Source organism: Motacilla alba, chromosome 17 (assembly GCF_015832195.1).
Source record: "Motacilla alba alba isolate MOTALB_02 chromosome 17, Motacilla_alba_V1.0_pri, whole genome shotgun sequence".
Classification (NCBI taxonomy): domain Eukaryota; kingdom Metazoa; phylum Chordata; class Aves; order Passeriformes; family Motacillidae; genus Motacilla; species Motacilla alba.
Window position 1 is genome coordinate 10880687 of NC_052032.1, and position 27973 is coordinate 10908659.

General features: G+C 51.2%; 1 protein-coding gene across 13 annotated transcripts in view; it reads left to right on the plus strand.

Annotated features, from left to right (window-relative positions):
* Nucleotides 1-23741, plus strand: part of MVB12B (multivesicular body subunit 12B) — a 57408-nt gene extending 33667 nt beyond the window's left edge. For 10 of the 13 annotated variants that reach the window (XM_038155876.1, XM_038155890.1, XM_038155889.1 and 7 more), the window contains 3 exons: nucleotides 13680-13735; nucleotides 15000-15059; nucleotides 19242-23741. In XM_038155876.1, coding sequence (XP_038011804.1) covers nucleotides 13680-13735; nucleotides 15000-15059; nucleotides 19242-19328 — 203 coding nt within the window. In that variant the 3' untranslated portion in view covers nucleotides 19329-23741. Of the gene's footprint in view, nucleotides 1-13679; nucleotides 13736-14999; nucleotides 15060-15159; nucleotides 15693-15716; nucleotides 15762-15796; nucleotides 17515-19241 lie in introns of those variants that run through there. The other 3 variants (XM_038155879.1, XM_038155881.1, XM_038155880.1) reach the window with 3 other exon arrangements.
* Nucleotides 23742-27973: the final 4232 nt, after the last annotated feature.

Genomic DNA, 27973 nt, shown 5'->3' on the forward strand with positions numbered 1-27973 from the left:
CTCAGTTCAGTTGAAGACCTTGCTGAGCTGCAGGTGAAGGTTTTCGTTCCCTTTAAGAGGAGAAAAGCTGTATCCTCTGGGTTGGAGCTTAGATCCCAAAAACCAAAACACGCTTTATCTTCCGATAAAGGAGCGCCCGTGCTGTGACCGAGACCGCGGCTCTTGCTCTTCGTTTTGCTGAGGAGCCATGGCTTTTCCAGCAGCCATTTGAGGCTGAAATGCCTTTGCATATATTTCCTACCTTAAAGGTACTGGTTTGTGGTCTTTAAACACTTTAAACACATCTCAGGTTACTTGTGTGGAGTGTTTTCCTGTGAGGACTGGCTGGGCAGGGAAGGGAAGCGCGGCCGGCTGCCAGCGCGGTGTTGGCTGCAGTGTGTGTGCCAGCCTGCCATGAAGGAGGAGGTTTCCCTGTGCAGCCCTTACAGGTGCCAGTTTCTCCACAGCTCTGGCTTGTTTATTTTGGAGTCACACACCAGTATTTATTACTTTAGGGAAGTAAATATTTACTTAAGTGGGTATTTATTATATTTATATAAAGTAGTTTCTTATATTTAAACGTTTATTGCCCTCTTTAAGACACTTCCTGTGGAAAGTCAGAGCAAACTGTGGTCTGAGAGTCTGGAGAGGGAAACATTTGTGAGCAGAGGCTGCAGTCCAGGTTCAGCTGCTGGGTGACACAGGTGAGCGTTCGCAGCAGGAAGGCCAGGGCACAGCCCCGCTGGGCAGGGGCAGAGGGTCTCAGCCTGGGGCACCCAGCCTGGGTGATGTGAGCCAGGCTCTGGCCATGGCACGAGCTGGAGCTGGGGCTGGTCTGCAGGAGGATGGGCTGTGTTTGGTGTTCGCTCCACGCAGGTTTCTAATCCAGCTCTCTGGAGGCAGCAGAGAGACTGGAAACTGATGTTAATGGCCTGGGAAAATATCAAAGGCAGTGGATTCCTGGAAAGGAATCCGAGTTGCTTTTCCGTACTGCAGGCTGGGGCTCTCGGCGGGGGGCAGGTGTCACCTCCCTGGGCAGTGGCGTGGGAAGCATTTGCTTCTCACACTGCTCCTGAGACAGCAGTTTGCTTCCTGACTCCTCCTGTTCAGGAGGGGCTAACTTGGAAATGCCTCGGGGTATCTACTCCCCCCTCCCTCTCTTTTTTTTTTTCTTTTTTATTTTGGTAGTGACAAAAGTCTCAGAGGTCTTTCTAAATTCAGATGTTGTTATATTTCAGTGCCCAAATGTCAACTTCCTTCTTGTGCAAAATGCCAGGTTATCTTGCCACATGTGCCACTTCCTTAGTTGTCTGTTTCCTTTTAAAAGACACAGTAGCTCTCTTCTGTGTATAGGAGGACAGGTGTTTTAATCAGAGGTTAATAATTTATTTCTACAAACTACTGTTTTCCTTCATTATTTTTGTAGATAATTAAATTATGCAGTTTTCACAGTATGTTTACTTCACTAAAACAGGTAATTTTGAAAAAAAAAATGGAAGATTCTATTCTTTGGTTCAGTGCCCAGGGATTGCTTTTATCTTCATCTTCTAGCACAGTTCCTGGTGGTTCTGCAATTGCCTCTAATGTGCAAGGGTTTTAAGACCCCCAGTCTTGGAAGGGGAGGTCCTGTGCTGCATCCTCCTGTCAGTCCCCATCCCTCCACTTACGCTCTTTGTGCTTTTTAAGAGTAGAAGCGTAACTAAATATGTATTTTGTGACACTGAATTTTAATCAGGATGGTCCAAAAGCCAGACAAGTTGTGACACAAGCTTTATTCTGCATGGAAACCACTTTCCTGAAGCTGAGATTAAAGTCAGCCTGTTCTTTACCCTATTGCAATTTCCAGTCTTTGGACTAAGAGACCTGGATAATCTTCCAGCTATGAAAGACTCTATTAATACCCAGCAGTTCAGGGAGGCTGGGGTCTCATGTAAAATGCTGCAGCTGCATATTCCAGAAAGGGAAGTGTGTTACTTAACACGGTACTCAATGATACTCCAAGAGTATGTTTCTGACGAAGCTGTCCCATCCGTGGTGTAGAGCCCCTCTTGGTGGGCTGTGTCAGCGTGCCCCACGGTTACCCAGGCGGTGCTGGGGCAGCCGCCCCAAACGGGGTGATGGAGCCGTGAGTTCTCTCCCAGGTGGCGTTTTTAAGGCACACAATTGTTTGACGAACCTGCTGTTGTCCAAAGTGCCATTTGTTGTTTTCCCCTGCTCCTGCCATGTGCTGGCAGGGGAGGTGGAGGCCCTGGCTGGCTGCTGCCCTGCCCCAGCCGTGGTCCCGGCTCCCTCCGGAGCGGCAGGCGGGCGTGGAGCCGTGTCCCCTCTGCTCAGGCATGGGGCTTCACCGTGTTCCCCAGCTCACACATCACCTTCCAAGGAGGCTGCTCGGTCTCTGCTGAGAGGATTGTCTGGCTGTAACCCTGGATCTGTAAATCATGCATGAGCAGGTGTACGGGGCACAGGCTGGTGGCACATCCCAGCAGGGTGATGGAGGAAGGGTGATCCCTCTGAGCTGGTGTGGATCCCAGGGGTGCCATCACCCCTCAGCAGCAGCGGGTGAAGGCCAGTGGCTGATGGAGGAAGGGTGATCCCTCTGAGCTGATGTGGATCCCAGGGGTGCTCTCACCCCTCAGCAGCAGCGGGTGAAGGCCAGTGGCTGATGGAGGAAGGGTGATCCCTCTGAGCTGACGTGGATCCCAGGTTTGCCCTCACCCCTCAGCAGCACTGGGTGCAGTGGGTGAAGGCCAGTGGCTGATGGAGGAAGGGTGATCCCTCTGAGCTGACGTGGATCCCAGGGGTGCCCTCACCCCTCAGCAGCACTGGGTGCAGTGGGTGAAGGCCGGTGGCTGATGCAGGGAAGGGTGATCCCTGTGAGCTGACGTGGATCCCAGGGGTGCTCTCACCCCTCAGCAGCACTGGGTGAAGGCCGGTGGCCGATGGAGGAGGATGAGCTGCAGGACTGGCGCTGTTCCCATGGAGCACAACCTTGGGGTGGCCTGCACTGTGTTTGTTTTGCTTTGCCAAGTGCCAGAGTTTAATTTTTTTTAAATAGGGAGCCGCTCAGAGGTTTGGATATTTAAACAGTTATTAACCGAATGACAATTAACAGATTGCAGAGACAGATTTTCTTTTCAAAACCTCCAAAATTGAGTACAGTTTGCAAAACTATCACAGCATAGTAATGACAATGAATTTTGATTTCCCGGAACTGATATTAGACTCCTTATTAAACTATGTGCATCTGCTTTTAATTTACTCCAAATAATTGGAAAATGCAATGAAGCTTTCCAATTAAAGCTCGGCTTTATGCTGTTTAATAATACCCCCCATAATATTATAGCTTATGAAGTGACAGGTGAGTTGGTGTATGAATAAAACATAAAGGCAGCAATAAGGGACAGAAAACCAGAGACAGTTGTTGGGGATTTTAAATGCTGGATGTAATTTGCATATATTAATCTCTTCTTTTCAGCCTTATCAGGCGTTCTTCAGTATTTGAAGTTAAAATAGCATTGACAGGCAGGAGTACGCTTAGTTTTTTCAAGGATTTATTACTTGTATAATTTCTGATCTTTAATAAGCAGATATGACTGATCCTCATAGTTCTATAGAAATCAGTTAATTGTTCCAGATGGCGTGTACTGATTATGCAAAATTACTTTTCACGCCTTTTTTTTTTTTTTTGATGGAGTTTGGAGTAAAATTAAATTTTTTATAGCCTTCTTATCATGCTGTTTTACAGTGGGTTTTGCACAGAAGTTGAATTTAATCTACTATATTACATTGACCAGCAGAGTTATTCTAATGTAGCATTCTGTGATTTGACAAAGAATAATAGAACACGTTGCTCATTGTGCATTTCTGTGCTGCTAATAAAAAGGAGTTGCAGTGCAGCAAACCAGGCTGTTATTTATGAAGAATGCTTAATTTGCACAGCTAAAAATGCAAAATTGTAACAATGAGATGTTTGCTCTTCTGGATAGAAGGCTTGGGCAGAATATATGTAAATAGTCTTGTTGCTACAGCTTCGATCAAATGAAGCAGGAGCTGGTGAATGCCTGGTGTGGCTGGGTGGGACGGGACTGGGAGGAGCAGCCGCGCAGGCAGCGCGTTCCAGCTCCGAGCAGGAGATGTCACTGGTGTTTTCCCTGATTATCACCATCCCGATATCTCAATGGCATCATTTCATAATTGAAAACATTTGTAAAGGTTGTTGGGCTTCATTTATCTAATGAAAAGCTGTTTATACAAAATAAACCACACATAAAAGCCTCTTGCTAATAAGTTTATTGCAGTTTGCTTTGGCAGCGACTCGGTTGTTCGGGGGGTGTCCCGTGGCCGGGCTGTGGCGGGGCAGCGCCCAGGGCGGGTGCCCGTCCCTGGGCAGAGCAGGAGGCACAGTGCCACGTCTGTCCACACGTCCTGTGGGGCCCTGGGGAATTTCGGCGGGTCCCGGCCCTCGCGGGGCCACGGGCAGCCCAGGGCAAGGGTCCTGCTCAGCCCCGGGCTGGACCCACCCTGGGGGCTGCACTGCCACCAGCCTCGGCCTCTGCACAGCGCCCAGAGGCCACTCGGGGCCAGCCCAAGGCATCGTACTGATCCTTGAAAAGCTAAACAGCAAATGTTCCAAAAATGACCTTATGGTTAATGGAAAAGTGGGGGCACCACAAATGGACTGTTATGAAGACTGCGTATCTTTAACTCAATAGAAAAAAAGACAAGTAATTAGCTCAGCCTTTGGGAAGCTCAGAATTTCTCCCATCTCTTGAACTAGAAAATTGTTTTGTGTATACTTTTATGTGTACATATAGATACGAATATATAATATATATGAAGACAACTAATGGCATAAATCAGAAATTATTAGAAAATATTTGTTCTAATGAAGTAATAATTTGGTGGTAATGTATTTCATCAGTGTAGCTTAAGGCTAAATTAAGTGGACAGACTTTATATGGATTCTCTAATTTTAATCTTCAAAATGCTATCTAATGTCTCATTAAGACTTTCATATAATGTATCTTAAGTACAGTCATTAAATATAGTTTAGGGAGATGTATGTTCAGATATTGCTTAAAGATGTTTTAATAGGCCCATTTACTCTGATGATATTAATGAGCTCTTAACACATATTAAGCTTCTAAAACCAGTGGTGTCTCCTTGCAGTGAGCAGATCAACATAGGAATTGTGGAGAAATTGGATGTTCCAGCAAAGCCAGTTTTCCAGGGACCCTCCAGGGCCCAGCTCCATCCCTAGCTGTGTCAGCACGGGGCGGTGTCCCTGCTCCTGGGATGATGTCCCTGCTCCTGGGGTGGTGTCCCTGCTCCTGGGATGATGTCCCTGCTCCTGGGGCGGTGTCCCCACCCCACTGTGTGCCTTGGGCACGTGGGGCTTTGCGTGGGTGCCTCTGCGTGGGTGCCTCTGCATGGGTGCCTCTGCATCCACCATCCCGCACTTCAGGGCTGTGTGCTGGGAGCTGGCCAGGCCCCTCTCTGGGTCTGTGACATGTTACCACATTTGGCTGCGTATCTGTTAAAGTAAACAAATCAGACGGGTTAAGGGAAAAGCCAAATATGGGCCCGTGTTTAGATAAATTCTGCTTTTTGATCATCTAAAGTGAAGATGCAAGTGTTGTAATTAAGATAATAAAAACTGCTCATTCTCTGTTGTCACTTCCATTCCAACTCAGAAAGTTATTGCAAAGAAAATTCTCTGGTTTCATCACTCAGCTCTTCTTAACAAATCCTTCTGAGTTCAGAGACTTTTATAATTACTAAATTGGTTTGTTAGAGGGAGATAATAGCAAATTTTTTCTTTTCATAATTGGACATTTCTTCCCTGTAGGCTAATGCAGGCGCAGCACTCACATACACAATGAGCTGTGCTTTTGAAAAACCATAACTGGCTAATAAGTGCCGTGGTGTCATCGGAGAGTAATGGTGTGCTGATTAGCATAATTAATGACAAATGGTGGTGCAGAGTGGGTGGATTGGTTTAGCAGATGATGAATGCGCTGCGCCGCGGCCGGGCCCTGCCGCGCTGGCGTGGCAGCTGCCACCACTGCCACCACTGCCACCACCCAGGGCTGGGGGCACAGCCACAGCCTGCGGCTCCCGGCGCGCCTCGGCTGGCTGGGGGCACCGTGGGTCCCCTCCTGGGTGCTGGCTGGCACCGTGGGTCCCCTCCTGGGGTGCTGGCTGGCACCGTGGGTCCCCTCCTGGGGTGCTGGCTGGCTGGCTGGCACCGTGGGTCCCCTCCTGGGTGCTGGCTGGCTGGGGGCACCGTGGGTCCCCTCCTGGGTGCTGGCTGGCTGGGGGCACCGTGGGTCCCCGCTGGGCTGGGGCAGGGGGCTCTGCAGTGCCAGCACCAGCCGGGGGCTTCGGTGGCCACGAGCAGCCCTCATCCTCCCAGGGCTGGGGGGCCATGCCAGGCACTGGCCATGCTACAAGACGGGCACATTAATCTGTGATTTGATTAATCAGGGCTAATTTACATTCACAAATGAGACTGATAAAAATGGCGTTACCTTTTCACCTTTAAGGAGGAGGAGGGATTATTTCTAGGTTGTCTCTTTTTTTTAAGTGATAAGCAACTCTTTTACCAATAAGGATGGAAATACTTCATTTGCATTAGCAAAAGAAGCTAATTATTATATAGTTAATTAGCATCTGGAAATGAGAATTATCTTAATTACAAAGCACAGTTTCCTTAATAGCTACAAAACTGTAAGTTTGATGTGTGTGGAGATTGGTGACTATTATTATGTAATTACTGATCATATTAATGGTGCATTGGATATCATTTGCATATGCAAATGAAATTTACCTGATAGAAATATGTACTTCCAGTAATGATTTTGAGCACTTAAAAATTAAATCCCATTAGAAGACGTGGATCCCGCGTGGCACAGTGGATCTCCTCCTGCTGGACAGCTCTTGGCTCGGCAGGGCTGTGGCGCTGTTGGCGGCAGGAGGGCACCTCCCCAGCCTTGCCCTGCAGCCGGGCAGTGCCCTGTGCCATCCTCTGCAGCACTGGAGGCCTCAGCTTTGGCTCCTGTCGAGGCTTTTCTGGCTGGAGAATGCTCCGTGGGATGGTGGGGGCGTGCTCTGGGCGTCAGTGAGCTCCAGGGCAGAAGATGATATCCCCACATCCTTCCTAGCCATGCTCAGGATGTCTTTCCACTAACTTGCAGGCATGCTTGCAGAATGGAGAGCACGGTGCTCTCGGGGCAGCTGGTCTAGGTTCTTTCTTCTTCTTTCATTGGAAACACAAAGCTGCTGTGTGTTAAAAATAACTTGAGTCTCTTAGACCAAAACCATGTAAAGAGAGGACCGTGCTCCTTTGTCTCCCCTGGGAGTGCTGTGGGACAGATGCTGGTCACTCTGCACTGCTGGAGGTGTGGGGTGCTGCTGGGCAGGATCACAGCGTCATTGCAAGTGTGAGCATCTGCCCCTGGCAGTGACCTGGCTGCTGTCCAGAGAGTCTGGGGAGCCTGGGACTGTCACAGTGGCAACAAATCCCACCTCACACCATAGCTGGCTCAGCCAAGGGAAAAGCTTCCGGGGCCAGACACTGTAACCATATGCAGCCTGTGGATTTAATACCCCCTGCCCCTACCCTGCAGCGCTGGAAGCCGTGTGGATGTTTCTCTCATCAAGCAGCAGGAATTTACAGCTGCCGGCCGGGGAACACTGCGGCCATTGTGGGGCTGCCCGAGATGCTTTTTGCAACTGCTGCTGCAGCCCGCGCTGCCCGGCCGCCGCGCAGACAGACATTACATGTTTAATGACTTCCAAGGAGTCTGTCCTTACAGCCAGGCTGGAGGGAATGGAAAAGCGTCTGGCTTTCTCCTCAGCACACAGCCGTGAGCGGACGCTGGAGGAGTACCTGCCTTTGCCTTGCCTTTGCCTTTGCCTTGCCTTTGCCTTTGCCTTTCCCTTGCCCCTGCCTTTGCCTCCCCATCACTAAGTGGGCCCTGTCCCAGCTCTGCCTCAGCCCCACGCGAGTGCCCTGGTTTGTATCTGCTCTGCTCTAATTAATTAAGGGTTGTGGCTTGGAAACAGCACATGCTAAGGTGTGATCTTTGAAGTTTAGTGTGGTGCAGAGACTTCAAAGGGGACATTTTATTAAAAAATAATAAAATCAAGAGCTCCTAAACACTTGCAATTTGAAGAGCTTGTTTGAAGTCTCTCCATGTTCTCTGGTGCTGATGGAGTCACAGTGCTGAGGTGCTCCTTAGGCGTCACCATGCAGTACTTAACCTTCACTTTATTTAAAAAAGAAAATAATCAAATCCAGGGGTACTTTTTCAAGTGTTTTCGTGGCTTGATCTTAGCAGTAAAGAACTAATTGTGCCATGTCATGAGCTATGCAGGAAACGGAGAAAATCAAGGCTGACAATCAAATTAGCAAAAATGAAAATTTAGTCCAGGTCTGTTTTTTTAATCAAAGTCATTTCAAGAGGAACAGGAAAGCTGTAAACCTTTCCCAAGGCAGAGGCTCCTTCCCCAGCCCAGGAGGCCCCTGCTGTCCCACTCTCAGAGCCAGGCACTGGGTGGTTTGGTGCTGCTGCCATCCTGCTGCCTGGCCAGCCCTGGGCACTGGGCACCGGGCTGGGCATTCCCAGCTGGCTGTGCCCCTGCTGCCCCACGACAGCCCCGGGCACAGCTCCTGCTGCCCAGGAGCCACAGGGCCTGCGGCACAGCTGCCCCTGGGGCTACATGAAGTGCTCTGGGGCATTCGTGATCTTGGGCTCGGCCTTGGGCCAGCAGAGCTGAGCCCTGCACCCCTGCCTGTGCCCCTGCCTGCGCCGCTGTGGTTCTTTGTATGACACAGAGCAGTTGTGTGCGTGTTGGGGTGGGTGTCTGCAGCTGGGGAGCACAGCTGGGACAGCTGCAGGTTCCCTGTTGCAGCCGGCTTGGCAGGAGCTGTCAGGAGAGGCTGCTTTTGGTTTTGGCCGTGCAGTTTTGCCATCAGTGATTCGGTGTGGTTCCATATGGGCCTTGGTGCACTGCAGCACAAGGAGCACACACCTTAATGTTCAGGTTGCTGTTTAAATCTCTGTGTATAGAAATACAGGAATAGGAGTCTGGTTTGGTCTGAAAAGCTCACACCCGTCTCTGGGTGCGTTACAAACTGTTTGAAAGCGTTTCCAGAACTTGTGAACGGTTTCCCCGGTGCCGAGGGCACGGCGTGCTGTTTGTGCAGGTGAGCTGTGCTGCCCTCCTTGCGCGGGTGCACAGCTCGCACCGGGGCGTGTGGCGGGGAGCAGAGGGGCACGGCTGGGGCCAGAGCCGTGTGCTGGGCAGGAGCTGCAGGAGGGCACCGAGGCTCCAGCCTGCCCTGGCTGGCACACGCTGTGCCACCAGCTCCCCGTGGCTGCTCAGCCCCCAGGAAACAGCCTGTCCTGTCTGCTGTGGGCCGCTGCAGCTGAGCCCCAGCCTCGCCAGTGCAGGGGTGAGCTGCTGCTGGAGAGAGCAGCCCCTTGTCCTCGCCAGGCTGGGGCACAGGCTGCTCGTGGCTGTGCTCTCCTGCTTCAGTGCAGTGGCCTTCAGAGCCCCGTGAGCTGGGGGCCCACCTGCCCCTGGGCTCGCTGGCTCTTCTGGTGGGCCCCTTTGTTCCCACCCCAGACAGGGGCTCGTGGCTCCCCTCCACGTGCTGCCCTGCCGGAGCTCCGTGCCAGCCCCTGATTCTCAATCTGCTTTCAGATTCCTCTGGTGCCATTTAGCTGGAAATCAAGTTTTCTCTGAGCAAGGGAGCTCTGCTGGTTTTATGGTGTTGCTGTAGGCTGGTTTATGAGATACTCTTCTTGGTAAAGGATAAACACTCTGTTAGCATTCAGGTCTGGGGAAAATGGGAACAGTTCTGCAGCATTAGAGGAAGCCCTTTCTAAAATCTAAGGTCATTTAAATTTTAAAGGTGGTAGTAGTGCACTCAGTGTTGGGTTTTTTGTTGGTTTGGATTAACAGTTCTTCATTTTCAGTCATGCAGGAAAACATTCTGCAGTGGATCTATTTATTTATTTATTTATTTAAATATTTTTAACATCAGAAATTGAAAATTCTAGTGTAAAAGTCTATGCAGAAACAGCAATAAAGAAATCCAAAGCTGTAAAAGCTTGTGGTGAGAATTTAATGCAGAAACAGCTGTTATTTCCTTGGGAGTTGAGGTGTATAAACTCTTGGTGGCTGTGCATCCCCACAGTCGTGGTGTGAGGAATTAGCGCTCGCTGCAGTGTGCAGACGGAGCCTGCCAGCCTCTGAGGCAGCGATTCATCTGTACCCAGGAGTTAAATATGACAATGTTAGCATTTTTCATTTCCCTGACGTTACCATTAATAAAGCAATGATCCAAAAGAAGCTTTGCTGAGTCTGTTCTTTATGCTTCCATCACTCACAACTAGATAATTTCACACAGGATCGTTTTTAAATTAAATGACGATAAAAGCGCTCTGCTGTCCTGTGCTCACTAGTTCATAGAAGTCTATCAAGTCATTAATGTGTCATGACAAACTGTGAGTTGGATACAAGAGTAATTAATTATTTGCATAAATAACAGGCTGAAGTTGGTGCTTTCAGCCACAATGACACGTGTGTCACAGCGTGGACATCCTGGACCCTCTGGCAGAGGTCACGGGAGGGGGAAGGCTGAGCTGGCACCCAGTGATCCCCCTCTCACACCAGCAGCAGCTTGGAAGCTTTTGTGTTTCCAAGTTCTTCACTGATGGTTGCTTCAAGAGAACATCTGATCTTTGGAGCGTTAGCGAACAATTATACAGATTTTCATAATCACCATTAATCACCACATATTTTTCAAGATAATTACAGCAACTATTATTTAGATTTCTCTTTTATGTGCACATTGTAGGAAAGAACAAGTGCTTATTACGCTGGGTAGTGTAGAGAACTACCGTCTGAAGTTCTTTGTCATCCAGAAACTCATTATGTTAGCTGATGCTGCCTGTGAAAGTTCGTCAGCATGTTTAAATTAGGGTAGCATTGGCAGGTCTGATTATTTAAATCTGGTAGCTTGGCTAAAAATATAGTTATTCAAGAAAGATGAATTACTAATTTGACAACTGAGATTTAGTTGGAGTCTGCAGCACAGAAGGCAGCATCTCTCGAGTGCTTAGAGAAGGGTGACAATACTTTCACAGATTAAAGAGAGGATTTCTAAGCTAGCTAGCAAGTTGAATTATAGAGCATGCTTTGGTGTCCTCCCCACTAGAGGCTGAGAGCAAGTCTTGGTAAATTGCAGTGAAGGAGTAGCCTCCAGCTGGAAGCTGGTTGTGCGTTCGGTGGTCCTGCACCGATGAAGGGACATGTCCACTACCCCTCACCAAGGCATCCATCCCCTTCCTGCTGTCAGGGTGCATAGGAACACTGTCCTTTGGGGCTGGGCTTTGTCAGGTTGGTTTTGGCTGCTGGCTCCTTTCAACTCCTTTAACTAATTGCAGGGTCTGATTAATTAGCTGTGGCCCTCAGGAAGGAGCTGATCCTGGGAGGCAGCAAGCAGCCATTGGAAACAGTTTTCCTTCTGAAAACAGATTTTATTTTGTTCCATTTTGAGGGAGAAGAGCACACCCTTGAAGTCCTCATGAATGTGAAAAAGCCCATCTTGGGCAGCAGCAGCAGTGGGTGTCTCATCCTGTGAGCAGGGGACCCACAGATGAGGTGGGGGGCACAGAAGCCTCCTGGCCCCAGACCATCTGCTCTGTTCAGGGCACTTGCTCAGCCAGGGAGCAGATGCTGCTCCCCCTGCCTCTTGTCTTGGGGTCCCCCCTGCCTGCCTGCAGCCCCTGGGGTGGCCAAAGGGCTCCTGGAGCCCGGCCAAGCCCCGGGTCAAGGGGTGAGGGCTGCTGCCCTCCTGGTGCTGGGGCAGGCAGTGGCAGCAGCCGCCCAGAGCTTTGTTTCTGTAAAGTTTCCAGAACTGGTGGTATTTAAACCCTCGTGACACCGGTGCCTGGCTGAGAAAGGAGACGCTGAATGAGCACCTTGTTTTCTGCTTTCAGCCTTTAATGCATTTTAGCAGCAGGCTGGTGACGGGCCTGACACGGCAGCTCCGCACACGCTCCCGCGCCGGGGGAGTGCAGCATTAATAACACACTTCCATGCATCGTGCCATTTTTAAGCATGATCGTTATGATAAAGGGCATATACTTAATTACAGGCCTGCTTAATTACAGCTCTGTGGAAGCTCGTTTGTTTGGGAGAGTGCTAATTGCGCTGCGGAGCCTTTGGCTCACCCTGCTTTTATCTGCTGCTTCGCTGTGCCGCGCTGAGCGCCGGGTGGGCCGGAGCGCGTGGCCCGGGGACGGGGGCTCTGGGGACACACACTCCCCAGCTCAGGCTTTGGATTACTTTACAAAAGCTGCCGTGTGGCTGATCAAAGAGGGTTTCTGTCGGATAACAAGTGCAGATGGTCTTTCAGGGTTAAAACTTCCTGGATTTGGTGATGCTGCTTTTCATCTGTTTCCTTTTGTTTTCCTTTGCGCTGTGGCTGCCACGCAGCACCTTTGATAACAAAACTACTCCTGTGGAGGGGGGTTTTATATTGAAAATAGAAAAAGCAAATGTAAAAGGCTGAGTATTCTCAAATGACCCTTGTTTAATCACAAACATGGTAACTCAGTGGTGGTGTCAAAGTTAGAAACAGCAGACAGAGGAGCACTGGGTTTGTGGGTGCAGATGCTTTCTGAAAGTAAGCCCTATTTGAGGATCAGTGGAGGGCCTCTCAGGGCTTAAATTTGCTCTAATTTGAAGTTTTATTTCTTTCAGAGTTGAAATTTAAAGATTTCAGATGTTAAAGGTGCAAGTGCAATAAAGGGGGTGTAGCTGGGGTGTGAGCTGCCTTCGAAGCATGCCCTTTTCAGTCTTCTGTGCAAATTGCTGAGTTACCTGTTTTAAAAATAAGCGTCTCCCTTGTACTGCCACATCTTGTGGGAGGCTTCCTATGACATGGTGATAGCAAGACACAAACACTGAACATCATTGCACTAGCATGAATATACAAGATGGTATAAAGGCAAACAGTGCTCTGAGCACCATTCAGGTTATGCTACAGAAAAAGCTGGGCCATGTGGTGTCATGTCCTCCTGTCTGTCTTCATACTCCACTGGTTTGCATCCTCCAGATGTGGTTTGCAAGTGTTTGAGCCACTGCTCACTGTTGAGTTCACACTAGCAACAGCCAGGCCAGGGAGGGTGCTTGGCCCCGGGTGTTTGTCATCATCCTGCCCAGGTGGTGGCACCTCACTGCCTGGTACAGGCGTGGTGGTGTTGGCTGCTGTGGGGGCTGCAAGTCCCCTGAAGCAGCTGTTCCTTGTGCTCTTGCTCAGACACCACCGAGTGCTGGACTGGTTTGGTGAGGAGGTGATAAATAGAAGTGTGTCCTTCCAGTTTCAAATACTGTCCTGCTTTGCAGCTGCATGAAATTGGAAAATGCAAAATTGAGGCCATGGAATCGTATATGGATAGAGCAAGGTGTTGGATTCCTGGCTTGGTAGGGACTGACCCAGCTATGTCTTAAATGGAAAGAAACCACTGGCAGTTTGAAGGGAGAAAAAGGCTGGCAGTAATGTTTGGGAGCAATCAGTCATGTGTCAGTGCTGTGAATACTTGATCTGTCACTGGGAATGTGTGAAGTTGCATGTCAGAAGGCAGCTGGAAACGTCACATGTGATGTCTTGTCCCTTTCAGCAATGGATGGTGTGCCTTTTATGATTTCGGAGAAGTTTGCCTGTGCTCCTGAAGGGGTGAGTTTGTTGTTCTCCAGTGTCTGAAATCAATTGTTTCATGGGGAGCGATCACAAAACATCAAGACAAATTACCTGCTTCTGGGAGCCATTGTGTTGTGGGGCCAAATACATACCCAGTGCTTGAGATGGGCCGAGGCTGCGTGTCACAATAGCTGCCCCTTAGATGGGAAAGGCTTTTGCCAGATTGCTTCTAAAACTGAATTGTCCTGGGATTTCAAGGTTTATTACCATCAAAAATAGGAATGGCAGTGGGACTCCCTGGTGCTGAAAGCATTTCTAATTTCTTAGCATAGATTGTAAAGAAAGCTGCAGAGGTGGAGCTCTCCTGCGTTTACCTGCTGTGGGGATGGCATAGTGCCAACAGCTGTACTACTTCCTGTTGTCACTCCAGAAGTTCAGGGCAGTGGTAATGGCACAGTGCACTCCAGTGCCATCAGCTGCCACCAGGGCCCTGCCTGGCTGCGGGTGAGCTGGAGAGGGCACTGGGTGCTGCCTGCTCCCCATCACGGGCAGGGCGTGTCTGCTTCACCCAACAGAAACACTGCTCCTGGTTCAGAATGACCTCTGGGTGTCACTGGACCAGTGCTTGTTTAGGGTGATGATCCAGAGCGCAAAGATTCAGCATCCCCCTACAGTTCCCAAATCCACCTGATCCTAAAGCAGCATCTTTTTAAAAATCAATTTACAGGAAGCTGTTAAGGCAAACACTGGGCCATCAGCTGTGTCTGATTTTTCAGTAGTGCTCCAGCTTTTTGCTTTCTTCTTCCTGCTGACAGCGGTTTTTCACATCCCTTGCTTTCTGAGAGGGTTGTTTATGGGCCATTATTCCCAGAAATCTGAAGTCCCTGCTGTGAGGACAAATGCAGAGAGATTAGGTCGTGCTAATCCTCCCCGCGGATCCTTTAGACACCATTGCCACCATATGGTCAGTTTGGTCAGGGCTCGTGCAGCTGGTGCTGCAGCCACAGAACCCATCCAGTTTCAGACCTGTCCTGCAGCGGGGAGGTGGCAGGTCTGTGTCACTCACCCAGGTGAGTGTCAGCTGTCGCACTGAGGGAGAGCAGGGGTGGAGCTGGTAGCCCCAGCCCACCGTCTGCTGCTCCACTTCTACTGGAATAAGAACAGGATCCTGCCTGTGTTTACAGATGGTGCCTCTAAATCTCTAGTGTTGGAGCGTTTGCTGACTTGGAACAGAACGAAACAACAAACACACACCCCCTCCCTGACCCTGAATTTGACATTTTTGTTTCTTTCTTGCCAGATGCAGCCAGTTGATCTCTTGGGAATCACAATCAAAACCCTTGCAGAAATTGAAAAGGAGGTAAGTAGTCAGCCAGGCACTGAGCAAATCACAAGGGCTGTGTTCACTTCTTTTTAAGAACCCTTCCCTTATGGAAAATACTTCTCTTGTCTCTCCCAAGTCGCAGAGGATGGATAAAGTCAAGCAGTAGGCTCGGGGTCAGGGATGCCCTCTATGATCCGTGATGAGTGAAGACACTTCAGGTGGTGAATTTAATGGCAAAGTGTGGGGCCTTCTGTTTATTTCCCGATGTCTGTCTTGGTTAGCCTTTCTTTCTCATGTATTAACAATACATGTTAGTGCATTGTAGTGGCAGAACTCTCTTAGGTGCCTCTTGCATGCCAGGGAGGCAAATGCACTGGACTCAGCGATGTCAGGTAAACATCTTCATGAGTTTTTAGTTTGCTGATGCTGGGAAGTTGTTGCTGGGAGAGCTGGGCTGCACTGGAGCGGGAGTGAATGTTTGAGGAGCACAGGAAGGAGGCAGCCACCAGACCAAGGGTGGTTCTGAGGGGGCGTTCTGGCACGCGCGTGACGTGTGTGGCATGCTGCCGAGGAGCTGCTGCTCTGCAAAGGTCACCTCACATCTGAAGTCTCAGACTGGGAAGAAACTTGCCTCAGCAGCACATGCTTCTGCAGGCACCATTGGTCACAAAGGCCTCCTCCTATGCCATCTAGCTGGGTTCAAGGGAGAGAGTGAGAAGATGACATCGCACAGCTGCCCGATTCCTCAAAGCTTCTCCACGTCTTTATTCCAGTTGAGTCCAGTTGCCCAGATCCACCCTCTTCTGCCTGAAAGTTTTGTCTGAGTACAAGAAGATGGTCAGGCCCAGTTGCCAGGGCTTTTGCAGGCGCGCCGTGGGAGTGCAGTGGCTGCAGCAGTGGATCTGAAGATGCTGCCTGACAGGGGCAGTGGCTGACAGATGCACCCACTGCTGCAGGCACTGCAGTCTGCCACCTCCCTGTTTGGGACTGCCCGTGTGTGTCAGGAGGGACCCTGGAGCAGGGGATGCTCAGGCTGGCAGCCCTTCCACGTGCCTGGCTGCTTTCCCACTCTTGCCCTGAGCTGGCCAGGGAGCAGATGGTCCCTTTGGCCAAAGGGGAATCCGTGTGGTGCTGAATTTGCTTCTGCATGGTCTCTGTGTGTTGCCTGGTGTGAGAGAGGTCTGGCAGCTTGGGGGCTGCCTGGAGAGGGCTGGGCTGCCCAGCCCTGCTTGTGCCCTCACAGGCCTGTGGAGAGTGGGGACACCAGCACTGGAATCATTTCTGTGGGCCAGGGAGGAGAGGCCAAGACGTGCCTGCTCTCCCACAGCTCCTGCCCTGTAGCAGGCTGTGTGCGTTCCAGCGTAATGAAAAGTATGATTATGCAGCCCATATTCCTTGATGAAGCATCTTGTCTGCACATAGAGAGCTACACATATAAATATTGTGAATTTCGGCATGGCTTTATTTCCCTTGCAAGCAATAGCACCATTACAGCAAATCTTCTGGATATCCAAAGCAGCCAGAACATTCTCCCTGGAGCAAGATGCCTTGCAAAAAATATTCCCAAAGAATTCCAAGAATTACTGTTCTCTGTCACCACATTTGCAGATGTATGCACCCATCCTCCAAGCTGCAGGCAGCTGAATTTCAGGACTCTACCCTGTCAGGAAAATGATGGAAATGGGTGCAAATCCTGCTCTGCACCTGAACTGCTCTCACAGCTGTGCCCGGGGCAGTGCACAGAGAGCTGGGCTGTGAGGAGGTGGTGAAGTGCAGGTGTCAGCAGCACGTGCCATCACTTCATGGCTAATTTGGTGGATGTAGGACAGAGAGGAGAGTGCAGCACACACAGTGCTGCTGCCAGGTCTCCCAGCAGGGCTCTGGGGGTTTGTCCTTGCTACCCCTGCCTAGGGCAGAGGCACTGAGCGGGCACCTGGGCAGGTGCAGGTGATAGCCAGGGTGGTGGCACTGTCACTGTTCCCAGCTCTGTGGCGGGTGCTGTGGCACAGGGAGGGCAGCAGGCAGGGTGCACCCTGTCTTCATCTGCGCTTGGTGTGGTGTAAAAAGTCATGAGAGAGTCTAATTAGTAAAGGGAGCATCCAATATTCATCATTCCTTGTAAAGTGATAAGGAAGGCAGTTCATTTAACCACTGAATTGCTACAAGTTTTCATGGGCTGCTTTTTGCAAATATATTTAATGAAGAAGTTGTAAATCTAGAAGAGCTTAAAATTTTAATTTTACACAGAAATATTTTTCCTTGTTTGCATGTTTGTAGTCAATTCTCCTGAGTGCAGTCACATGAAATGTTCTTTAAATGAACATATTTGCTAACTGGCATGATTTCAGATTTTAAAACATTGGTTCCAGCAATTAGGAGTTTCCTCAGTTCCCCAATGACTGGAGAGATTCGTCTTGATTATAATTGCTCTTAGCCACGCATATCTAATTTGTGTCTTTTTAAGTGTTAATTAGTAAACAGTTTGAGCTGACATCTTTATGCGTTTGGGTGTTGAAAAATGAGGCCTATTGCATGCCAGCGGCTGCAGCATCGCGACATCACGGGAGGTGCAGCCCCGGGGAGTAAAGGCCTGGTACAGCCCTGGTACAGCCCCGGTACAGCCCTGGTACAGCCCCGGTACTGGCCCAGTACAGGCTCTGGTACAGCCCCAGTACAGCCCGGGTACAGGCTCTGATACTGCCCTGGTACAGGCTCAGGTACAGCCTGGGCACAGATCGGGTACAGGTTCTTATTCAGTCCCAGTACAGCCCCGGTACCGGCTCTGATACAGCCCCGGTGTAGCTCCCGGTACAGCCCCGGTACAGCCCGGTACAGGCCCCGGTACAGCCCGGTACAGGCCCCGGTACAGGCCCCGGTACAGGCCCCGGTACAGCCCGGTACAGCCCCGGTACAGCTCGGTACAGGCCCCGGTGCAGCCCCGGTACAGGCCCCGGTACAGGCCCTGGTACAGCCCGGTACAGGCCCCGGTACAGCCCCGGTACAGCCCGGTACAGGCCCGGTACAGCCCCGGTACAGGCCCCGGTACAGGCCGGTGCAGCCCCGGTACAGCCCCGGTACAGCCCCGGTACAGCCCGGTACAGGCCCCGGTACAGGCCCCGGTACAGCCCCGGTACAGCCCGGTACAGGCCCCGGTGCAGCCCCGGTACAGCCCGGTACAGCCCGGTACAGGCCCCGGTGCAGCCCCGGTACAGCCCGGTACAGGCCCCGGTACAGGCCCGGTGCCCCATCCCCGCCCGCCCGCCACGAAGCCGCGGCGCCCCCTGCCGGCCCCCGGCCGCCTCGGCGGGCCGGGCCTGTGCTCGGCGGGCCGGGCCGGGACTCCCGGGCTCAGGATCGCGCCGGTGTGCGCCCGAGCCGGCACCGAACGGCGTTGGGTGGCAGTGGCAAGGCCCTGGTACAGCTGGCACGGCCCCGGGCCAGGTACCGGCATGGTTGATGGTTGCCCGGCCCGCCCTGCTGGCAGCACATCCCGTGTCCCGGTCCGACTGTGAGGAGCACACCGGGAGGAGGTGTTTGTGGCATTCCAAGAGCCAGAAATGCAACACTGGGAGCTGCATGGGAGGACAGTCCGTGCACGGGCCGTTGCAGTGGGTGTGCCACGGTCGCGAGCGGCTCCTACCTCGGTAGCCCCCACATACGGCGCTGCTTCCACCACCCACCTGCCCCGGGAGAGCCCCAAGGCTCTCCTGGGGTGCCCTGGCAGCGGCCGGGGTGGCCGCGGGCCAGCGGGTGCACTCACAGCGTGCCACGAGATGGCACTGCTACAGTGCACGCCAGGCGAGGGATGTCCCCCAGCTGCAGGGCTGTCCCGTGTCTGCAGTGACATCCTGGGGGCACAGGGATGTGCATACAGGGATTTTCACCCTCTTGCCAACCAAAAATGTTAATTCCGATGGTAGCGGCTTGAGTAAACTTGGCAGGGGGAATGTTTCTGTCCAGCTGATTAATGGACAGGAGGAGTGTGGTCACGTTTGTGTTAATGGGGGGTTTGGGGAGGGGGTGAGCCCTACCTGGGGAGGTCACTGATGAGGGGGCAGGTGGTACCAGCAGGCTCACCTGGCATGGCCCTGCCTGGCCAGCTGTCGTCAGCCCCGGTTTTTCTGTGATTTTCTGCTTGTTGTACTGCCCCAGCCCAGGCGCGGGCAGCGCTGTGTGTGGGTCGTGCTCCAGGTTGCCTCTCTGTGCTTTGCCCCGCAGTACGACTACAGCTTCCGCACGGAGCAGAGCGCGGCCGCCCGCCTGCCGCCCAGCCCCACCCGCTGCCCGCCCGTGCCGCCGTCCTGAGGGGCCGCGGCCGGAGCGCGTGTGCGTGCGTACTACTGAGCAGGACACGGGCACAGCCGTGCACCATCCCGGCAGGCCCCCGTGCCCGGCCGCCGCCGCCGCCGCGCCGCCCCTGCGCACACCGCTCCACCGCGGGCACCCTTCGGCAGCTGCCCCCTCCCCGCTGCAGACCCCTCTCCACGTGAGTACAGCACCGAGGACTGGGAGCCTGGCTCATCCCCCTTGGTAACCCTGCTGCAGGACAGTCACAGAATCCAGAGCTGTGCAAACCTCTGCGGACACGGCCGGGAGCTTGCGGAGCATGGAGAGATCTTATCCCTGAAAGGAGCAGTGCAAGGCGCGGCTGGGTACTGCCACACGAGCTGCCATGGAGCTGCTTGGCTCTCCACACCTTGCAGCAGCAGGCTCCTGCAGCACCCAGTCCCGTGCAGAACTCAGCTGCAGTGAACGCCAATCCCTCTGCCACGGTCTGGGCATGCTGTGGCTGGGATCAGTCTCAGATCCACTGTGGTCACTGGATTTGCTTAGGCTGCGGGAGCCAGGGCCCCTGGCTCTCCCTGGGCACTGGCAGGCAGGCAGGGTGCCCCAGGTGCACTGCAGGTCCTGAGATGAAGCACCTTCGCTTTGCACAGGGTGTCCATCTGTCCCTACAGATCCAGGGTGACAAGCGTCCTGTGTTTCTTCCTGGATGGATGCTGGCAGCGACACCCTGGCAGACCCTGGCAGCCGCCCACTGACCCTGGCCAAGCTGCCTGTGGACCTGCTGACAGCTGGGATGCCATCACCTGCCCATCATTGAGACAGTTCTCTAACATGTTCCCCGCTCGCTGCTAAAACAAAAGAGATGTGCCTGTTTCCTGGGCGTTCCTGGGGAAGCACTGAACACTGACATGGCACGGGATGAGAATGAGATGCATTAAACCCTGACCTCTGCCTCCCTGTGGTCGCTGACCAGGCTTGCTCCCAAGCCAAACGCATGTCTTGGAGAAGTCCGTTGCTGTAATAAGTTATTTACAAGTGCCCATCTGACTCTGTGCTGCTCTTTCAAGTCTCTGCTGTAGAACAAAGATACATCATGGCAGCAAAATGGCAATTTTGGAGTAAGAGTTAAAATGTACAATTTTTTTGTATTGTAAAATACTGATTCTCTGACCCCACTGAAATGCAATTGCCATGGTAACAGTAACAGTGCTGTTGCTCTCAGCCCGGGTCATACATGTGCCCCCACCTACTTTGCACTCCCTTGGATTGATCTGGCATTTGCTAGTTGCACAGAGTGGTAACTAACAGCAGTTTTTGTACTGTCAGCTAATATTTTTTATTTGTACATAAGTAAAATAATTCTTGTCCAAAGATTCATTTCTGGTTTTAAGGCACCATGATGTACTGCTGGGATAAAGAGCACAAAATACATTTGGGACAAACTGAGTCCAGATCTTGGCTTCAGCTTCTTCTGGTCAGGTAAATAATTTTCTGGAGCTGCGTCTGTAGAGTGGCCATGTGGTTGGAGAGCAGAGGCCAATTTGGTTGCATGTACATTGTTTCTGGGCAAAAGAGTTAAAGCTGTGCACCAGCTCTGGAGCCCTTGGGTGACCCCCTGGAAGTGCTCGTTTGCTTGGAGCTTGCACCACCATTTTCAGTTGTTATTTATCCTGCAGTAAAGAAAAGCCAGACCTCACTGCCAGGCTTCACAAAGGCCAGATTGATGATGCCGACGTCGACAAATGAACATACCATGGCAGCTTGGTCATTCGGCTCAGGTTCACTTCAAGTTCAAATCCACTCTATGCCGTAGTGCTGTGCCCATCTCATCCATCTTTTGTCTTTCTATTTTTCTGCTTGTAATTTGTTCTGTAGTTTTCTGTGACATCCGTTTATAGCTTCTCCTGTGGCTCAGTGGTCACGGCAGCTAGGCAGGAGCCGTCTGCAGCTCTGCGTTCCTCGTGGCTTTGGGATGAGAGCTGACCTTCCCTGTTCATGCTGGAGGAACGAGGGCTGCGGACTAGCATGGGGCACAGCACAGTCTGCAGAGCTCCAGGGGCAGTGCCTGCCGCTGGGAGATTGAGAAACAGCTGCCAGGAGCCCCTCCTGGAGCCGGCTCTTCCCAGGAAGGCAGGGCTGCCTGCGCAGCAGACGGGGGCTCAGCAAGGAGCAGGTTCTGAGAGCCACCGAGCCCCACGCTCAGTGCCACACTCCCTGGATACGTCTGGGAAAATGGGTGCAGAGCTTCAAGTCCCTTAAGTAAGAGAAAATCAGTGCTTTAGTATTTATACCAACTGCTAGGTTTGCTCAGCTTGCTCTGCAGTGACCTACAGGAAACACTGGATACTTGAAACACTGGCAGGATGCGCGGCTGGGACAGACATCTACATCTTCAGGATATATTTGTACACTTAATTCTCCCTCTCTAACACTGGGCCAGCAAAGCTGCTTCAGGACTCACCTGCAAAGAACCTTGAGAGATGAGTTTGCTCTCTGTGGAGTGGTCCTGCGCCATGGCACTGCGGGGACGGCCTGGTTCAAATGCACAGACAGGACAGATGCAGTTCCTGGGGGCAGACACAATGAAGGTGTTTTGAACAAAAAGCTGCACCTGCTGAGAGCCAGCTGAGCTCTCAGGCCTGCTAACCACAGGCTCTATAACTAGGCAATTCCAAAAGGGAGAGGGCTCAGAGCCAGTGCTTGGAAGCACAGCAAGACACAGTGCAGGGTGGTTGACTGTGTCAACTTCTCAGTCCACTGATCAGAGGAAGCTTTTTTTATTGCACTGCTGAATTCCCGAGACCAGGAGTGTCAGGTCAGCATTTCCACTGGGAGGTTTTATTGGCTGCTCCATAACTTTTGTACTCACGGCAGCTCATTGCAAGGCTGGTCCTTGCACCCTTACAGTGAGTCCTCCATGCTGGCATGTGCCATGGCCAGTACCTGCATCTCCCTCCCTGTCTGAGAGCTGACTCTGGAAGAATTGGCCCAGGCAATAAATGTTCAGGGTGTCTGATGTGGATGTTGTCCAGCTGAGGAGAAGCCTTCTGGAGCATACAGGGAGGGGAGGAGTCAGTGGAAAGCAACAGAAGTGAGCTTGCAGAGCTTTACCAGATGTTCTTGGCTATCTTGCCTGAATTTGTAGAACAAAACTGGTCTCTAGGTAGTTTAATCTTGTGGCTGATGGAGAAGTTAGTTTGCCAAATTATTATACATCTGCAACAGAGACAGAAAAGCAGCAGTGAGGGGTTTGCTTACTGTAAAATACGCCTTCTGATGTGAATTCCTAGTGACACGCTGCCTCCTGGATTCCTCACGGCAGGAAGCTGGTCATGTGCCAAGGTGACTTGTGGCCACCCAGGCCAGGCTGTGCTGTCTGCTGTGTTGGTCATGGGAAGGCAAGAAGTTAGTCCAGAAAGTGATGTAGAGTGTGAACTTTGTGATAAAATTCAAGTGTGAATAGTTGTAGCAGGTGTCTTCCCTTACGGGAGCACCTCATATCTGTAGTTCCGTAGGAGTAAACTGTCAGACTTTTCCTGTGACTGTCCCTGCGTGTCCCCACGGTGTTTGTTGGAGGTTTCCTGGGAGCCTCCTGCGCAGTGGGAGGTTGTTGGTAGTCTGTAGCATTGGGCTTGTTTGGTTTCACACGCACCACTGCTTCCTCAGAGCTCTCCAGACTGAACCCATATGCTGCTGACCCTGGAGAATTCCTGTCGTGGGCACTGCACGTGCCAGGTAGGTGCTAGTGGCAAGGGCATGCCTCCACGGGCCGTGGCACCTCCTCTTCTGAGGGGCCCTGGAATCTCCTGGCGGGAGGGAAAGGGATAGAGCTGGCCAGTCCCATGCTGGCCTTCACCTCCCCGTGCTCCCCAGCTGGCTCTGGGTCTGTGTCCCCAGACGTGCCCGTGGCAGCCCCAGGAGCCCGCAGAGCTGTTCCTGCTCCTCCCAAAGGCCGGCACACCTCGCTACACCCAAATGATTACCTCAGCCTTGGAGCCTTGCCAAACAGCCAGGAATCCCCCAGCAGGGGCAGCCCGGCCTCCGCCCGGGCTGGGGTACACGGGGGGCAGAGCTGCTCCTCTGCTCACAAACCAGCTCTGCGAGGTGCTGCTCGGTCCCTTCACCACAGGGAAACCAAACACTTCGGATATTCTGGTCGTTTGTTGTGAAATTGTTTCCTAACAGCAGCAGATTTAAATGTCACCATACAAATGGCAGAGAGAAATCTTTTATGCAGTTGCAAGGTGGTTTTCTAAGATGGTTGGGTTACTGAAAATGATTTTACTGTGCATTAATCTTATGAATGTTACTATGTTTTATATTTATTTTAGATGACCCTCCTGTATTTTACAAAGGGAAGTTTCATTGTGTGATAACTCTGTCTGTATTCTTAATATAATTTGTTAAATGAAACTTGTTTTAATCAGATAATTCTGTGTGCTTTTGTGTTTTAATTTTCTGACTGAAACAACTACCTGGATCAGAAGAGTGAACTACAGAGGTGGCAACACGATGCCCTGTAGGAAACGTGCTCTTGTTTGTGGGCTTTTTTCCTTGGAAGATGTGCCCACAATGTCTTGCTCTACAGGTATGCTGCAAAGTCAAAGCAAGCTCAAATGATGTGTTTCATGGGGCAGCAGTGGGTGAAGGCTGGCAGGAGCAGTCCTCAGTGCAGCGATGGTGCTGGCAGCAGTGAGGGCAGCACTTGCCACCTGGGCCAGCCCCTGGCCACGCCACGCTGGCAGCAGTGCAGGCAGGGACCTGCGTGCCTGGGGCAGCAAGCCCTGAGGGAAATGGGCTGCTCAGCCAGGGGGAGGCCATACTGCACTACACTGAAAATTGTTTTTCTTTGTGCTAAATTATTATTCTTCTGAACTTGACCCAAGCTAGTGGTGCACAATCTGACCTCTGGCATCTTCTCACCCCAGACAGTATTTCTGTCTCGCTTATTTTGAGTGCTCTTTGAATTAAGGGAGATTAATACCCAAGTTCCCGACATTCTCTTCAGGCATATGTTTTTATAACCTTTTGAAAGCAGTACCACTTGTTGCACAAGAAACTCAGAAGCAGCATCCTGTGGCTGCCGTGGGAGCTGTCACCGGCACCTGATGGAATGTCCTGGCTGGGAGGAGGGGTGTGGGGAGGACAAGAACCAGAGTGGGCCCGTCCCGTGCCAGCCCGCGGCTGCCGGGCAGCTCTGCAGAGCCGGGGCGGTGCTGCTGGGGCTGCCCGCAGCTCGTCACCTGCTGCCACTGGGAGCGGGCTCAGTCCTGGGGCACAGCACACCCCGTGCCTGGGAATGCTTCCAGGCCTGCTCGGGGGAGCGCTCATCCCCCAGCACTGGGGCTGGAGCTGGCTAACGTCCGTCATTCGCGGAATTTGGTTTCTAAGGAAAATGTCTCATTTCTTCTGCTCTGCTTAGTGCTTTGAGGTGTGGGAGCAGTGGTTTCTCTCTGGAGCGGGGTCTTGCGGCCATTCCTGCCCCAAGGAAATCCTCCCAGTGCCTGAGGGGAGCAGCAGGGGCTGGAGGCGGCTGGCTCGGTCCCTGTGTCATCAGAGGGTTCTTTTGGGCTTTGTGAGCCGCTGGCTTTGGTGGTGTTTTGTTTTCTTTTCTCCTCTCCCTCCTACAGCTTTAAAAATTAACTTGCCTGGGGAGTTTCTCAAAATCCTTTCCTTTCTCTGGAATGATGGATAAGCCATGTAACTGATTGTCATGGCCCTAGGGAGGATAAACATCTTCTGCAGTTTTAAATAAAACCTCCTCGCTCCTTGGTTAATAAGTGTTGAAAGAAGCACAAACAGAGCTAACACGGGATTTCCATGACTAACAAGATGACCACATCAGTGAATGTTGTTTGGGGTTAAAAATGACTCAGCTTTTGCTTCCCCTGGGTAAGATGTTTTATCCCAGTGCAGGAAAAGCTGCCAACAGCACTTTGAAGCTCTGGCAAACATGATGGAGCCAGGATTGTGAACTGGGAAGTGTTTGAATGCCGGGTTAAAAAAACCCTCATAAACTCTGCTCCATGTGTGCGGATTTCTGGAAGATAAAGGAGCCCACAGCTTCATCCAGCTTGTGCTGACTCTTTTCTTTTCAAAAGCCTTTTCAGATGTTTTCACTTTTCTGCTTGCTTTGTTGAAAGATGTAAAAATTTAAGACAACCACAAAGTAAACATTTCAAAACTTTCTAGTCTGAAAATTAGTGACATTTTCAAAATCCCTCAAATTCCATTTCAGCACTATCAGAAATGAAGATGTTTGGGGTTTTTTGATTGGCAAATTTTTCAGGCAGGTTTTTGTTTATTGATAGCTTTTATTTTTCAAAGAAAATAGATTTATTATTCAGTAGAAACACTAGATAAGTAGATGTCTTGTCAAAATCAAGCAGGTTTTCTTTATTAGAGTGAAATAGTAATGAACTCATCTGCTTCCAATATTTATAAAGAGTAGGGAAGGCCATTAATTCTGCTGCTTGTGAATAAAACCATCTGTGATTTCTTTCCATTTGATGTGTTTTGGTTTTAATATACATTTTTCACAAATAAGTGTAGGGATTTTTTGTGAAAATGTCACATTCAGAATCTCATAAAGAAGGAACGCAAGGAGGGGGAAACGAAATGTTTTGTTAGCTCAGTAATTTCTCACCTTGCACAGAGAGTAAAATTCCTGCCAACTTTAACACATTAGGCGACAGAATTACATGTTCGGCTCTAATGCAATCCATGACATGGAACAAGGCAAACAGAGGATGTTTGGAAGTTTGTTTTCCTTTGGGAATCACACAGCACATTTAACTTAATCTGTCCTGACACTTGAATTATAACATGAGCTTCTTTAGGGAAGCAGAATGGTAGATGCCTCTTTTTAAAGCAAAGCAGAAGTTAATAAAATGGGCAACACGTCGAGGAGAAGCCCCGATGAACCATCATGCGATTCTCAGAGCAAATGGGCTCTACTCTGGGGTTTTTCCACTAGAAATGCTGGAAACCTTGAGACATCCTTCTACTGAGGATGAAATTTGACCTCTAGAATTTTACTCGATTAAAGCAAAGCTACAAGAATGCCCCAAGCGAGAGCACTTTGTAGTTGGACTTGTGAGTGTTCGATCTTAAATTAAACTGAGTATTCATCCAGCTGCTCTGCCAGGATTTATTTCACAATCTTCCCAGCAGCTCATGCGTTGGACACTCTGCTGTGCTGCAGTTTCCTGAGCTGTACCTGTGGGGGAGAAGGAGTGCTGCTCTGCTCCCAGCCAACACAGCCCAAGCACCCCCGGGGCATCTCCCTGAGGGGCTGTAATGGGAATGCTGTCACTGCCATCTGCTCCACTGAGTGTTGCTTGAAAAGGTTGGCTCCAGTTACAGATTTTAAGCCCCAAATTTAATGTCCATTGTCCAACAGGATCAAAGCAGATCCTTGGAGGTTCCTCTGAGTGAGGAAACCTGAAATCAAGTAGCAGATGTCCTCACCTGAAGCCCAGAACTCCAGGTGCTGCAGAGCAGGGCAGGTACTCTCCCAGGGAGGGAAAGGCAATGCCAGTTTTATTGCTGAAAAAATGAGTGAGCTGGTTGTTTCTCAGCTACTTGTAGGAGAGGGCTGTGCTCTTCTCCTGGGGGAGTTTTCACACCTATGCCAAGCAAGTAGGTCTGCTCACTGGTTTGCTTGTATTTTATAGCATTTATCATTTAATCTGGTGTGGAGCAGCACAGATACGAATTTGTCCCAAACATTTTTTTCACCAAATTGAACAACACTGTTAGCTGGAGAAAGAAACAAAATCTGATTTTCAACTTTAAAAAGCTCGACCAAGTAGTTTTCGAGCACAGGGCTTGGGCCAGGTTTGGGTGGGTTTGCCCGAGTTCCACATTTCTGGGCTCAGCCCCACGACGGGCGCTGGGCAGGGACTCTCTCCCCCAGCCACAGACACACGGCCCACTGTGGGCCCCCACTGAGACAGAAGCACCAAAACGGGGCTGTAAATGGTAGTAAGGAAAAATCACACTGGATGTTACGAAAACTTCCTGAAGGGGAAGCAGGTGAGCCTGGGAGGCTGGTGAGTCTCCATCAGTCAAAGATGCGTTGGGAGGGGAAGGAGAGGCTGGACCTCAGCAGTGTCCATGAGTGTCCTCCTTCCCCTGGCTCTGCCCTTGCTCGGGGGGCACAGCAGTGGCTGTTCCCCCGTTCCAGTCGTGGCACAGGGCTGGGGTTTGGCTTGTTTGGATTTGCTGGGGGACGGCGACTCCAAAACTACTGAAGTGTCAACAAAACCAGGAGCCCAGGAAGCTGTGATGCTGTAAGACCATTTCAGCTCGATTCCCTGGCAGGGGAATGCTCCCACCAGGAGTGTTTGACCATGGTCCTTGCTCAAACACAAGGCGAGGAGCCCGTGGTGGTTATTCCCTATTGGGTGTCCCACGGGAGCGTGACCGGGGTTGTTTGGGATGCATCAGGCCAAAAGCAGAGGGCACGGGCTGAGCAGAGTTGGGAGAGAGAGAGCAGGAGTGACCAGGATAGCCCTGTGCCAGAGATGGGGGTGGTGGTGGTGACTGTTCTCTAGTGACAAACGAGTTCCCCACTGGTCAGGGGAAAGCTGTCACATCCATGGGCTGGGCCAAAGGCTGGCAAAACCCAAAGGAGTACCAACTTGGGGATCTGTGAGGAT